Source organism: Pelodiscus sinensis, chromosome 2 (genome assembly GCF_049634645.1).
Source record: "Pelodiscus sinensis isolate JC-2024 chromosome 2, ASM4963464v1, whole genome shotgun sequence".
NCBI lineage: Eukaryota > Metazoa > Chordata > Testudines > Trionychidae > Pelodiscus > Pelodiscus sinensis.
In genome coordinates this window covers 180,870,508-180,884,223 of record NC_134712.1, presented here as the reverse complement: position 1 = coordinate 180,884,223, position 13,716 = coordinate 180,870,508, and the positions used below count along the sequence as shown (strand labels likewise).

The 13,716-nt window shown below is 40.6% G+C and overlaps 1 protein-coding gene across 4 annotated transcripts in view; it reads left to right on the top strand.

Annotated features, from left to right (window-relative positions):
- Positions 1 to 13,716, top strand: part of NEK11 (NIMA related kinase 11) — a 195,594-nt gene that overhangs the window by 46,335 nt on the left and 135,543 nt on the right. For all 4 annotated transcript variants that reach the window (XM_006117584.4, XM_006117582.4, XM_025181916.2 and 1 more), the window contains exon 3: positions 9,300 to 9,465. In XM_006117584.4, coding sequence (XP_006117646.2) covers positions 9,300 to 9,465 — 166 coding nt within the window. The remainder of the gene's footprint in view (positions 1 to 9,299; positions 9,466 to 13,716) is intronic.

Here is a 13,716-nt window from a genome sequence, read left to right as displayed (position 1 = left end):
GTCTGGGAGGGGGAAAAACGGGGGAGACCTAAGTTGTTAATCAAAAACAACAACAAAAAGCCCCCCAGAACAGAATTGTGGAGCAAAAAAAAATTAAAAAGGAGGCTGCCCTTTTAAGATGGCCGCCATCTTGGGCGCCATTTTTAAAACCCCACATCTCCACCTGGTAAGCACAGGGAAGCTGGAGTCTGGATGGCAGCTGGCGGGGGCAGGGGCTTTTTGGGGGGGGCGCAGGAGTGGCTTCACAAGCCGCACTTTTGGGCGGCAAGAACCACAGGTTGACCATTGCTGGTGTTGAGGGAGGCATCACGTGGCCAGCTCCCAGGTCTCTGCTGGTCACGTGGGCCAGAGCAGCATGCGCTTCGCTCCCACCCCAGCTCGGTGCTCCCCTAGCGTGGCACCCAGCAAGTGTCCCCTCCTGCCCCCCTTCACTACGACTTTGCCGCGCTCCTCACTCCCCTGCCCCCATCAGATGCATCCGAGGGAAACAAGAAATACCAGACATTTTACATTCAACCGGACTGTCTGGGAGAATACCAGACACCTGGCAACCCTAAATAGGGACTAAATTAGCTATTATCACTCAACAGAGAGATCTTGGAGTCATTGTGGACAGTTCTCTGAAAACATCCACTCAATGTGCAGTTGCAGTTAAAAAAAAATGCAAACATGTTAGGTTAAGGAAGGGATAGAGAATAATACAGAGAATATCCTGTTGCCTTTGTATAAATCCACGATAGACCCACATCTTGAATACTGTGCCCGATGATGACATCAGTCCATTGACGTCCCTGCAGGCTGGGGCGCCACTCGCGTGTTCCGCCTGGGGCTGCCAGCTGCCGCAGCCGGCCTCAGGCCGCTCCTGCCTAGGGGTCAACAATTAATAGCTAGCAGGTTTAAAACAAACAAAAGGAAGTATTTCCTCACACAACGCACAGTCAACCTATGGAACTTCTTGACAGAGGATGTTGTGAAGACCAGGACTTTAACAGGATTCAAGAAAGAACTAGATAAATTCAGGGAGAACAGGAAGTTATACTATTTTTTATCTTTCCCTATATAAAAACAGCTTTCCTGCGGGTGACAGAAGGACGTCATTGCGGTCTCTCACTCTCTCTGGCCGCAAAAGTGGCCAGAGAGAGGGGGGTTAGTGAGCGTAGCAAGCACGGGGCACAGCCCATTAGTGTTCACTAATGTATGTGGTTTTCCCCAAGAAAAAGTCATACAAGGAGATGATAAATATGCAAGAGTTGTCAAAGTTGAGAATTCTGACATGTCTTCATATCACAGATGGATAGGAGACTTTTTTCCTTTCCTGGTAGGGTCACCATTGCTTGTGTTATAAGTTAGTGGGCTGGATGAATCTGAACATTAGAATGTGCACTGTCAGTATTGATAAATGCAGATAGTCCACCCACAGGATTTCTTAAATTCAAATGTACCTGGAAGCAAATAGCTACATTTTTTGTAACATAAAAAATTAGAAGTGTGTACTGTTCTTTTTCCTGGACTGAATTATGAATGTCTGAAATGAAAGATACAGTACTTGTAGATGCTTCAGCTTGCAAATGTGAACCAAGCTTTTCTGTTGGTTCGTAACTCATCGTGAAAGTAGTTCTCTGGTTTTCTTTCCTTTGTCTCATTTTTTGTTATGAAGGAACTGGTACTACCTGCATAGTTAAAATTAGAAGGCTTTTGCCTTTGGCAGAAACTTATCTTTTTTGATTTTGAAAAGATGGGTTGGTTTCCAAAGAAGTAAAATGGATAGCATTCCATGGAGAGTGGGGGGAGGGACAGGAGAAAGGGGGCCATATGAATTCTGAGAGTATTTTGGTCCTTGGCAACCTTTCCTGGAAAAAAGAAACAATAAAAAAAATCACACTTTTCAGAAATTTGTATAGTAATTCTCATCAAATTTTATGTCCCTTTTGCTCAAAAACAACACCATGTGCCAACTTTAAAATTCATCCAAGTATCAACCACCCCCTCCTTTCAATTAAAACCGAAGATTTTCTTAAATCTTTTGGCTCTTCTCTTTAAAAATGGCAGTTTCTACTTAAGCAAAAAGAGTACCAAAAGTAAACTGCTAAATTGGAGAGGAAAAGAGACAGATTTTCAGGTACCTAGAAAATTCTTAGAAGGAGGAGGGAGAAAAATTATGCTCTGTAACTCCTGATGATAGGACAAAGCAATTGGTTTAAATTGCAGGAAAGGAAGTTCAGGTTGGACATTAGGAAAAATTTCCTAACTGTCAGGGTGGTTAAACACTGGAATAAATTTCCTAGAGAGGTTGTGGCATCTCCAACATTGAAGATTTTTAAGAGCAGGCTAGACAGACATCTGTCATTGGTGGTTTAAATGGTGCTTGGTTCTGCTATCAGTGCAGGAGACTGGACTGATGACATCTCAAGGATCCTTCCAGTTCTTCAATTCTTTCATACTAATCTTTATCCTGGGGCCAGGCGTGGGGCTCAGAGCCAGATGACTACAGGTTAATGGCTTACTTATTTCATGGACTGGTTTTAATAATTTTACATTTTCTTCACAGTACTTATTCTTGAGCAAGGCCTTAGAGGCCTATCTCAGGAGTAAGGTAAGTATTATTACTCTCTATTTTGCAGATCAGACAGCTGAGTATCTTAGTTGCAAAAGGCTACATCTGTCAGGGAATAGTATATAGGTTGCTATTGTTGTGGAATCAAATCTTAGTCCATTTAACTTCACTCTGTCTCAGAAAATTTAGGCGAAGGCTATATGGTTGGTTTTGGTCTATATAAAATGGATTTTTTTCTACATATTCACTTCCACAAAGTACTGAGAGAGACATAAATGTTCACATTTTGTTTTTCTATAGCCCTTGGGCCAGATGCAGTTTGCCAGGGTTAGCCCTTGGCAGGGTGCTGGACACTTTATTTACCTGCACATCCACAAGTATTGTAGCTGCTGTTGGCAGTATATCGCCGTTCTTGGCCAATGGGAGCTGCAGGAAGCAGTGTGCCATTCCATGTCGTTTCCTGCACCTTCCATTGGCTGGGAGCAGCAATTTGCAACTAACAGAAGCTGCAAGCGGCTGTACCTGAAGAAGCACAAGTAACTCATCAGAGGCTAACTGTGGAGACTCGTGTCCAGGCTGCTTATTGCCCACCCTTGCAATACACTGAAATGGTAGCAGTGCGGGTATACCACTTTCTGTACGGTACTAAGAAAATCACTGAAACCAAAGATTTCAGAGGCTGCTACTAACTTTTATGGACTTGCATTATTTTTGTAATTTAGGTTGTTCTCTTAAGCTAAAATTAAAAAAAAAATATATGAATCACAATGTACAGAGAAGTTAGCATTTTAGCAAGTTATCACAATAATGCACAATGAAACAGGGTTGCTATATTTTTAGTCCTGTGCTATATTATTTTGTTTCCCTTTTTATGTAGTATGATAGTTTTTATTTAGATGTTCACATATTATTCTTTTCACAGAACCCCTGCTTAACTCAGTGTTCACTTCACTCACCATTATCCCCCATCCTGGTCTACTACAGGGGTCTCAAACTCCCAGCCCGTTGGCCACTCCCTGCCAAAACAATTGTGCAATTCAATTCAGAATTCCAGGTGCAGAGGGGCTGTCTGTTACTGTTCCCCAAGCCCTGCCCCTTCCCAACACTACCTCGCCTTCTTCCTCCCATGGTACCACGTCCCCAAGAACATAGCTTCCAGGATTACTAGGAGGGACCTGGAGTGAGGGGGCTACAGTTGTCAGCCCCTCCCCGCCCCCCATTCTCCCATGATCCCTGCAGTGGCAGGAGGTTTGGGGAAGCGTAACACAGTGAAGTGAGTGTGCTGCGCTTTCTCATGGCTCCTGCCCCCACAGCAGGGAATGAGGGGGCTTGACCATTCCAGGGGCCCCCATGCTGTTAGTTCCAGTGCCAGGCACCATAGTGGCTAGGAACAGGAATTGCCAAGAATATCTTGCTCAGTTTCTACACCCTGGAATAGATCATGTTCATTATAGGTGGATTCTTTGTAGTTATAAGCAGAGGTGAAAGAGACTTAAATTTCTTACAGGTATCCCTCTAGTCCTCTGACCCGAGGCCCTTCCCAGAGGTCAGTGCAAAATGACAGTACCTGTACAAATTTAAGTTACTTTCACAGTTGGTCCAATTTGAACTGTTTTTTCACAGGAACATGAGCAACAGCAAATTCTTGGTGACATACTGTCTCTCCTGCCAAATTGTAAGTCATTACTCCAAGGTATGAAGGTGCTAGAGCTTCTGAATAAAGCATTTGTAAAAATGTTGGTAACATATGTAATAAAATATATATTTTTCCCTGTCCTTGCTCTTGGAAATGGCTCAGTTCTTTTTGCTGAAACGTTCAAAAAATTTCAGCCTGAGGCAGACAGCTGGCATAGAAAATGTCAGCCAAAAAAGTTAGTTTGACAGAGTAACAAGGAATTGAACAGTGTTTTATAATGGGAAGTGTTGGACAAGCTTAACTATAGACAGGATTATATGCTCATGTTATCTGCCTTACCTCTATAATGCATTTATGCACTGTAAATGCAACAGCCACGCTTAATGTAGGTCCTGCCACTCTTTAGAGCTGATTTATTTACCATTTCTTCTTAAGTGTTTCTTTTCTGATTGTTGAAAAAAAGATTAAACTTTAGGCCTGGAGACTATCATCTGTTTTCTTTACCATCCTGAAAAGTTAGAGCTAATTTCTTTGGCACTTTATTACCAATTCAAAAATACTTTTGCAAAATGTCTCCAAGTGTCTTTTTATATTAAACATAGAAAAAGCAACATTTTATATACATGTAATGCGTGTATGTGTGTCTATAATATAGCTGCCCACACATGCTCATAATATGCAAGTAAATTTAATCTTGGTTGCTTTGCAAAATTTTGATTTCCAAATACAAACAAGTTGCCAATTCCGGATGTGAATTTGCATGGTATAGTAGTAAACCTATAGCTCATTTATAAAAGTATAATTTCTTGATTTGCTCTTCTGTGGTTGAATTTTAATAAGATAAACATTTGTCACTGTCTGACAGTTAATGGCAGCATCAAAATCACTGAGTGACTAAGGTGACAAGTTACATTGACATGTCAGGTTTTTATTACTGCCCTTGGCGCTTAAGGATCTTGTATTAAGTGATATTTAATGAAGACTCATTCTGTTTGTCAGTCCCATGACATATTTATGATGGAAGGAATAATGTCCAGATGTCAACTTAAGATAAGAAGATTGCAGTAGGTATTACCTGTGTTAATAGCACAGAAGTAGTCTGAGGAGATGTAGGCAAATCAAATTGCATGTTTTATCAGGCTGCCAGATGGGGCTTAGGCAATTTTATGTGAAAATTCATGCACTGTAACTCAGTAATTCATGGGTCATGTTTGGAAAAAGCTCACTTATGGGGATTTACTACATTTGCTCCAAATTTCTTTAGTTTGTATAAGATTCTGTCATGTTTAACTACAGATACTATGACTTTACAAACATGCAGCAGTAAACAGCAAATTATTGTAAAAAATATGAAGACATTTCAGTTTCAGCTTGGAATGTACCTTAATTTATTCAACAGTCACTGGAAACTCCATAATTTTGCTTCAATAACATATAGTAATGTTCTCCATATGCACAAAAGGCTCCTTCAGATACAGGTATATTCTTTAGTTCCTGGTTTGAATATATGAAAATGTACACTTATTTGATACACATACATTTCTTTATTAAATACTAGCAGAAATACCTGGCGTCGCCTGGCAAAAATATAGTAAAAGGTGTGATGAACTAACTATGTCAATGACATTAACATAGCATATTTTATTGGAAAGACTTTTCTCTTATATATGACTTTAAGAAATTAACATAGCTAGTGATGTGCTTACAAAATGCATTTACATGCAACTCATTTCTTGCTAACAAAAGGCGTGGTGAAAGAACTATGTAAATTATGTTAACATAACATATTTTATTGGAAATACTTTTTCTTGTAGCATAGCGAAAGGATCTCATAGTTACAGTTTGTGATATGCTTAACAGAAGAGTCCAGCAAATGCATATGATCAGACGCTACTAAAAGCTAATTAGTGACCCAATCGGGACTCTGGGGGACCCGATTTTGAGCTATAACCAATGCAGTTATTGAAGTTAGGAAATCAGTAGTATCCGTTCAAAATTTGGTGATTCCCAGCAAATGCCTATGATCAGGCGCTACTAAAAGCTAATCGGTGGCCCCATTGGGGCTCTGGGGGACCCAATTTCGAGATGTAACCAATGCAGTTATTTAAGTTAGGAAATCAGTAGTATCCATTCAAAATTTGGTGTTTCTTACTCTTATCATTTCGGAGAGCTAAGCTAATTATCAATGGGCCCAATTGGGACTCTGGGGGAACCCGGGGAGTGGATTTTGAGCTATAATCAATGCAGTTATTTAAGTTAGGAAATCAGTAGTATCCATGCAAAATTTGGTGTTTCTAGCTCTTACTGTTTTGGAGATCTTTCAGAACAAACAAACTAACTTTTGGAAATGTTTATAAGATTTCAACAAGAACATCTCCTTAAGAGTAATATTCACTTCTCTAGCTTGTTCTCACAAAGTGTTTTCCAAAAATTAATTAAGTAGGAGCAGATAGAGATAGGTCTGAGTGTCAAATCCTGCCATGACTTAATCACATGCTTTACTTTATGTACACAGATAGCCCCATTGAGTTTGCAGGATTGTGGAAGTTTAGGTCCTTTAGAACCAATCTTTGACCTCAACGTTCGGTGATTTTGAATCTGAAATTTTGGTTCGACCCCTGTAGTCAGTATTTGTACTTTTCAGTTTGGCAGACTTCAGGTCCTTGCCTGTCTCTAGCTGGTGGAATTATCGCAATTTTATATATGGGAAGATGGAGGCATACAAAAGATAAAGCGGCTTGCTCATGCTCACACAGCAAAGCAGTAGCAAAATTATGAATACAAGCTGGATCTTGTGACATCCTGTTTCATGCTTAAATTTTTAACTTATGCAGCTTCTCAATAGTGTTTATAAAATCTATTATGTAATTTTTCCCCTATACATTTGATATTCTACAATAAGACATAATAGTGAAAATATGTCAAGAAAAAAATAGCACAGTAACTGAACAAAAGTATTTTCTTAAACATTGCAGGATTAGAAACAATATTTTTTGCAAACAGACCTGAGATCATGTACAATGGTATTAGACCATTTTAATATCTGGTGTGTTTGCCATTATTTTATTGTAGTATTTTTATATTTACTTAGAATCATAGGACACTAGCACTGGAAGAGACCTCAAGAGGTCCTCGAGTCCAGTCCCCTGCCCTCACGGCAGAGCCAAGCATAGTCTAGATCATCCCTGATAGCTGTCTATCCAACCTGTTCTTAAATATCCCCAGTGATGGAGATTCCACAACCTCCATAGGCAATTTTATTCCAGTGTTTAATCACCTTGACAGTTAGGAAGTGTTTCCTAATGTCCAGCCTAAACCTCCCTTGCTGCAATTTAAGCCCATTGCTTCTTGTCCTATCATCACAGGCCAAGGAGAACAATTTTTCTTTCTTCTCCTTGTAATAGTATCCCTTTCAGATACTTGAATAGTATCCCTTTTAGATACTTGAAAATCACTATCATGAACTCTCTGTCATCTCTTTTTCTAAACTAAACAAGACCAATTCTTTCAGTCTTCCCTCATAGGTCATGTTCTCTAGACCTTTAATAATTTGTGTTGCTCTTCTCTGGACCTTCTCCTTTTTCTACACATCTTTCTTGAAATGTGGTGCCCAAAACTAGACTCCAATTGAGGCCTAATCAGCACAGAGTAGAGTGGAAGAATGACTTCTTGAGTTTTGCTCACAACACTCCTGTTAATGCATCCCAGAATCATGTTTGGATTTTTTTGCAACAGTGTCACACTGTTGACTTATGTTTAACTTGTCGTTCACTATGATCCCAAGATCCCTTTCAGCAGTACTCCTTCATAGACAAACACTTCTCATTCTGTATGTATGAAACAGATTGTTCCTTCCTAAGAGGAGTACTTTGCATTTGTCCTTATTAAACTTCATCCTGTTTACTTCAGACCATTTCTCTAGTTTGTCCAGATCATTTTGAATTTTGCCCTTATTCTCCAAAGCACTTGCAGCCAGGGGCGGTCCGTGAGCCTAGGCAAGCTAGGCAGCTGCCTAGGGTGCCACTGGCTCGGGCACCCGATGATGACATCATGGGGCGCCCCGGCGCCCAGTGATGACGTCACATCCATTGATGGCCGTGCAGGCAGGGGTACTGCAATCGGCTCCCCGCCTAGGGCACCAGCTGCAGCAGTCGGCCTCAGGCCACTCTTGCTTGCAGCCCCTCCTAACTTGGTATCATCTGCAAACTTAATAATCGTACTCTCTATGCCATCATCTAAATAATTGAAGATATTGAACAGAACCAGTCCCAATACAGTCCCCTGCGGAACCTCACTTGTTATGCCCTTCCAGCAGGATTGTGAACCGTTAATAACTACTCTCTGAGAATGGTATCAGAGGGGTAGCCATGTTAGTCTGAATCTGCAAAAGCGACAAAAAGTCCTGTGGCACCTTATAGACTAACAGATTTAATGGAGCATAAGCTTTCGTGGGCAAAGACCCACTTCGTCAGATACATGGGACATACATCTGACAAAGTGGGTCTTTGCCCATGAAAGCTTATGCTCCCATAAATCTGCCACAAGGTGCTACAGGACTTTTAGTCTCTGAGAATGGTTATCCAGTCAGTTATAGACTTACCTTATAGTTGCCCCATCTAGATTGTATTTCCCTAGTTTATTGATAAGAAGGTCATGTGAGACTGTGTCAAATGCCTTACTAAAGTCTAGGTATACCACCGTTTGTCCCTTATCCAAAAGGCTTGATATCCTATCAAAGAAAGCTATTAGATTGGTTTTTTTTACAAATCCATGCTGGCTGTTACCTATCACCTTATTTTCTTCCAGGTGTTTATAGATGAATTCCTTACTGACTCCATTATCTTCCCTGGCACAGAAGTTAAACTCTATAGTTTCCTGGGTTGTTCTTATTTCCCTTTTATAGATGAGCACTATATTTGTCCTTTTCCAGTCTTCTGGAATCTCTCCCGACTTACTTGATATTGCCTGATCACTTCATATTGCAAAGCCAGATCAAACTTATTCTAGTTAAATGTTTGGCATTGACATGTCACAGTAGGAACTTACAACAGTGGGTGAAACTTTATTTGACTAATATTTTTGTTAATTGGGGGCGGGAATCTTTTTCAGAAAAGTCCTGAAGGAAATCTCAGTTGGAGACCTCAAGCCGAATGAAACAGTTGAAGCAAATGTAGAAGCACAACTACTCTCCAAGCTAGATCACCCAGCCATTGTCAAGTTTTATGCAAGCTTTGTGGAACGAGAGAGTTTCTGCATCATCACTGAATACTGTGAGGTAAAACTTCTTGTAGAATATTTTGAACAAATTAGAGGTAGTGTGTTTCTCAAAATAGGCCTTTTAGAAGATTTATTTTGTAACTTATTTATCTGCAGTATCACCTGCTGTTTAGGTGGCACATTCTAACCACTTAAAAAGGATGGTCCCTGCTCTGTGGAGCTCATGAAGGATGCTACAGTAGTAGAGTGGGATATGAAATGAGGGCCTGAATAAAATATTTGGCTGTGATATTGGATGCACAACTTGCTTGTCCATTACAAAGTATGTTATTCATTTTTAAATGCAAATATATCTTTAGCTCACGCAAATTTGCTGTCATCCCACTTAAGCTTCTATTGCCATTTTTTGCAAGTCCCACATTTGTTCCATGGCAAGTAGAGAGGCATAGATAAAAGATATTGTAAGGCTTTAAAATGAAATTAGAAAAACCCCACACCCAGCCTTTTAATAACCTTTCAAAATTTTTCACACAGCTTTTCACACAGCTCAAAATGTGCAGCTATTTTATATACTTTAATCTGTAAAATGGCTATTACTACCTAGCTAGTATTTAGGATGTGAATGCTTAACTGGGTGATGCTTACTGGTTATGGTTAATTGGTGGGTTGGAGCAGCTCCCTACCCGAAGTGGGCAGAGGGTGCTCTAGCCCAGCAAGAGCAGTCCCTGGATCCCCACCTGTCCCTTGTTTAATTGGTTAACTGGTTAAATAAAACATTTAACCAGTTAACTGATTAATTAGGATTTGTATATCCCTAGTTACTATCACAAATGGATTTTGTGCTGGCAAATTACATTGTTGCAAGCATCCAAATCTGATTTTAACAATTAAGAAAATAAAATCCCATCAAATCAGAAACTAATTTACTCTTTAAAATATACTTTTTTGAAAATTAAGTGTACTTTTATTGTTAAACTGTTTTCTTTCTCTGAAATGTTGGATTATGTTCTTGAAATGACATAATTATTCAAAGTTGTGAGGCAGTAAATAAGTGTAATTCTATAACTCCAAGGTGTATTACAAAAAGATCCTGGTAAGTTACAAATAACATTTGATGGGACATCTGTTTTATTGTCAGATATCAATGGAACCGACATATGAAATTAGGGAAAGTCAAGTCCAGGTCCTAGATTCTTCCCTGCATTTAGGCCCTTTTTAACTGTGTCATTGGTGCAAAGTGTCCCTGAAGCCAGAGTAACTGGTCACTGGCACATCACACCAATGTAGGGGTTTTCTTTCCCTGCAATGTTGTAGTCTGCATAATGGCTTCTATACTCAGCCTCTTCTTCATGCTGGTTTATAGAAAATGACTGAGCAAAAGGGGCATGGCCGGGACCATCCCACTACACCCAAGCAATCACTGGCTGCTTTAATTTGCCTTGGGGCTACATATGTAACCTGGATAAGAAAAAGCAGGCTTTAGGCCACTCTAATGTGGACTAGGGGACCAGAAAATATACTTCTACATTTGCCTAACTCTGATAAATCTTAATATCCAGTTCCACTGACAGAGACTAACACCTAAAAGATCTTTATTAGGCATTCTTAAAACTTAAATACCCACCTGGGGAAGTGAGGAAACAGATTGACAGTCAGACAAGTAACCAGAAGTCACCTACTTCAGGACAGGCCCAACAAGTAAAATAATAGAACACCACTGGCCATCATCTACAGCCCCCAGCTTAAACCCCTTCAGTGCATCATTGACAATCTACAACCTATCCTGGAAAATCATAGAGAATCATAGAATCCTAAGGCTGGAAGAGACCCCAAGAGGTCATCGAGTCCGGCCCTCTGCCCAAAGGAGGACCAGTCCCAACTAAATCATCCCAGCCAGGGCTTTGTCAAGCCAGGACTTAAAAATTTCTAGGGATGGAGATTGCACAACCTCCCTAGGTAACTCATTCCAGTGCTCCACCACTCTCCTAGTGAAATAGTTTTTCCTAATATCCAAACTAGATCTCTCCCACTGTAACTTGAGACCATTGCTTCTTGTTCAGCCCAAATCCCTCAGTCTCTCCTTGTAGGTCATGTACTCCAGCCCCCTCATTATTTTAGTTGCCCTCCGCTGGACCCTCTTCAATGTGTCCACATCCTTTCTATAGTTGGGTGGGGCAGAACTGGACGCAATACTCGAGATGTGGCCTCACCAGTGCCAAATAAAGGGGAATAATCTCTTCTGTAGATCTGCTGGAAATGCTCCTCCTAATGCACCCTAATATGCCATTAGGGAAAAAGGGAAATAAGAAACTCAGGAAACTACAGATCAGTCAGTTTAACTTCTGTGCCAGGAAAGATAATGGAGTAAGTAATGAAGGAGTTCATCTGCAAACACCTGGAAGATTAATAAGGTGTTAGGTAACAGCCAACATGGATTTGTAAAGAACAAATCATGTCAAACCAATCGGATAGCTTTCTTTGATAGGATAATGAGTCTTGTGGATAAGGGAGAAGCGGTGGATGTGGCATACCTAGACTTTAGTAAGGCATTTCATACAGTCTTGCATGATATTCTTATCAATAAACTAGGTAAATACAACTTAAATGGGGCTACTATAAGATGGCTGCATAACTGGCTGGATAACCATTCTCAGTTACTAACGGTTTACAATACTGCTGGAAAGGCATAACAAGTGGAGTTTTGGAGAGGTCTGTTTTGGGACCCGTTCTATTCAATGTCTTCATCAACAATTCAGATATTGGCATAGAAAGTATGCTTCTTAGGTTTGCAGACGATACAAAGCAGCGCAGGGTTGCAACTGCTTTGGATGATAGGGTCATAATTCAAATTTATCTGGACAAATTGGAGAAATGATCTGAGGTAAATAGGATGAAGTTTAATAAATACAAATGCAAAGTATTCCACTTAGGAAGGGACAATCAGTTTCACACATACAGAATAGGAAGCGACTGTATAGGGGGCAGTACTGCAGAAAGGGATCTAGAGGTCATAGTGGACCACAAGCTAAATACGAGTCAACAGTGTGACGCTGTTACAAAGAAAAGCAAACATGATTCTGGGATGAATTAACAGGAATGTTGTGAGCAAGACATGAGAAGTCATTCTTCCACTCTACTCTGTGCTGATTAGGCTTCAGTTGGAGTATTGTGTCTAGTTCTGGACACCACATTTCAAGAAAGATGTGTAGAAATTGGAGAAGGTCTAGAGAAGAGTAACAAAAATTATTAAAGGTCTAGAGAAAATGACCTATGAAGGAAAACTGAAATAATTGGGCTTCTTTAGTTTGGAAAAGAGAAGACTGAGAGTGGACATGGTAGCAGTTTTCAGGTATCTAAAAGGGTGTCATGAGGAGGGAGAAAACGTGTTCATCTTGGCCTCTGAGGATAGAACAAGAAGCAATGGGCTTCAACCTAAACCTCCCTTGCTGCAGTTTGACATTAGGAAAAACTTCCTGTCAGGGTAGTCAAACACTGGAATAAGTTGCCTAGGGAAGTTGTGGAATCTCCATCTCTGGAGATAGTTAAGAGCAGGTTAGACAGACAGCTATCAGAGATGGTCTAGACAGTACTGGGTCCTGCCATGAGGGCAGAGAACTGGACTTGATGACCTCTCGAGGTCCCTTCCAGTTCTAGTGTTCTATGATTAGCCTTCTTGGTTACAAGGGCACACTGTTGACTCGCATCCAGCTTCTCAGCCACTGTAATCCCCAGATCCTTTTCTGCTAAACTACTACTTAGCCGGTCAGTCCCCAATTTGTAACAGTGCTTGGGATTCTTCCATCCCAAGTGTAAGACTCTGCACTTGTCCTTGTTGACCCTCATCAGATTTCTTTTGGCCCAATCCTCCAATTTGTCTAGGTCACTCTGGACCCTATCCCTGACCTCCAACTTATCTACCTCTCCCCTAGCCAAGTATGATCTGTGAACTTACTGAGGGTGCAATCCATCTCCTCATTCAGGTCATTAATAAAGATATTGAACAAAACCAGCCTTAGAACTGGATCTTTGGAACACTCTGCTTGAAACTCACTGCCAACCAGACATTGAGTCATTGATTGCTACCCCTTGGACCCAACAATCTAGACAGCTTTCTATCCAACCTATAGTCCATTTATTCAATCCACACTTTCTTAATTTGCTGGCAAGAATACAGTATCAAAAGCTGTATCAAAAGCCAGGAGAACGTATCAAAAGCTTTGCTGAAGCCAAGGTCTATCACTTCACATCCAAAATGATCCCTCACTCTCAGACCTTGGGAGACAGGCCAATCCTTGCCTACAGATAGTGC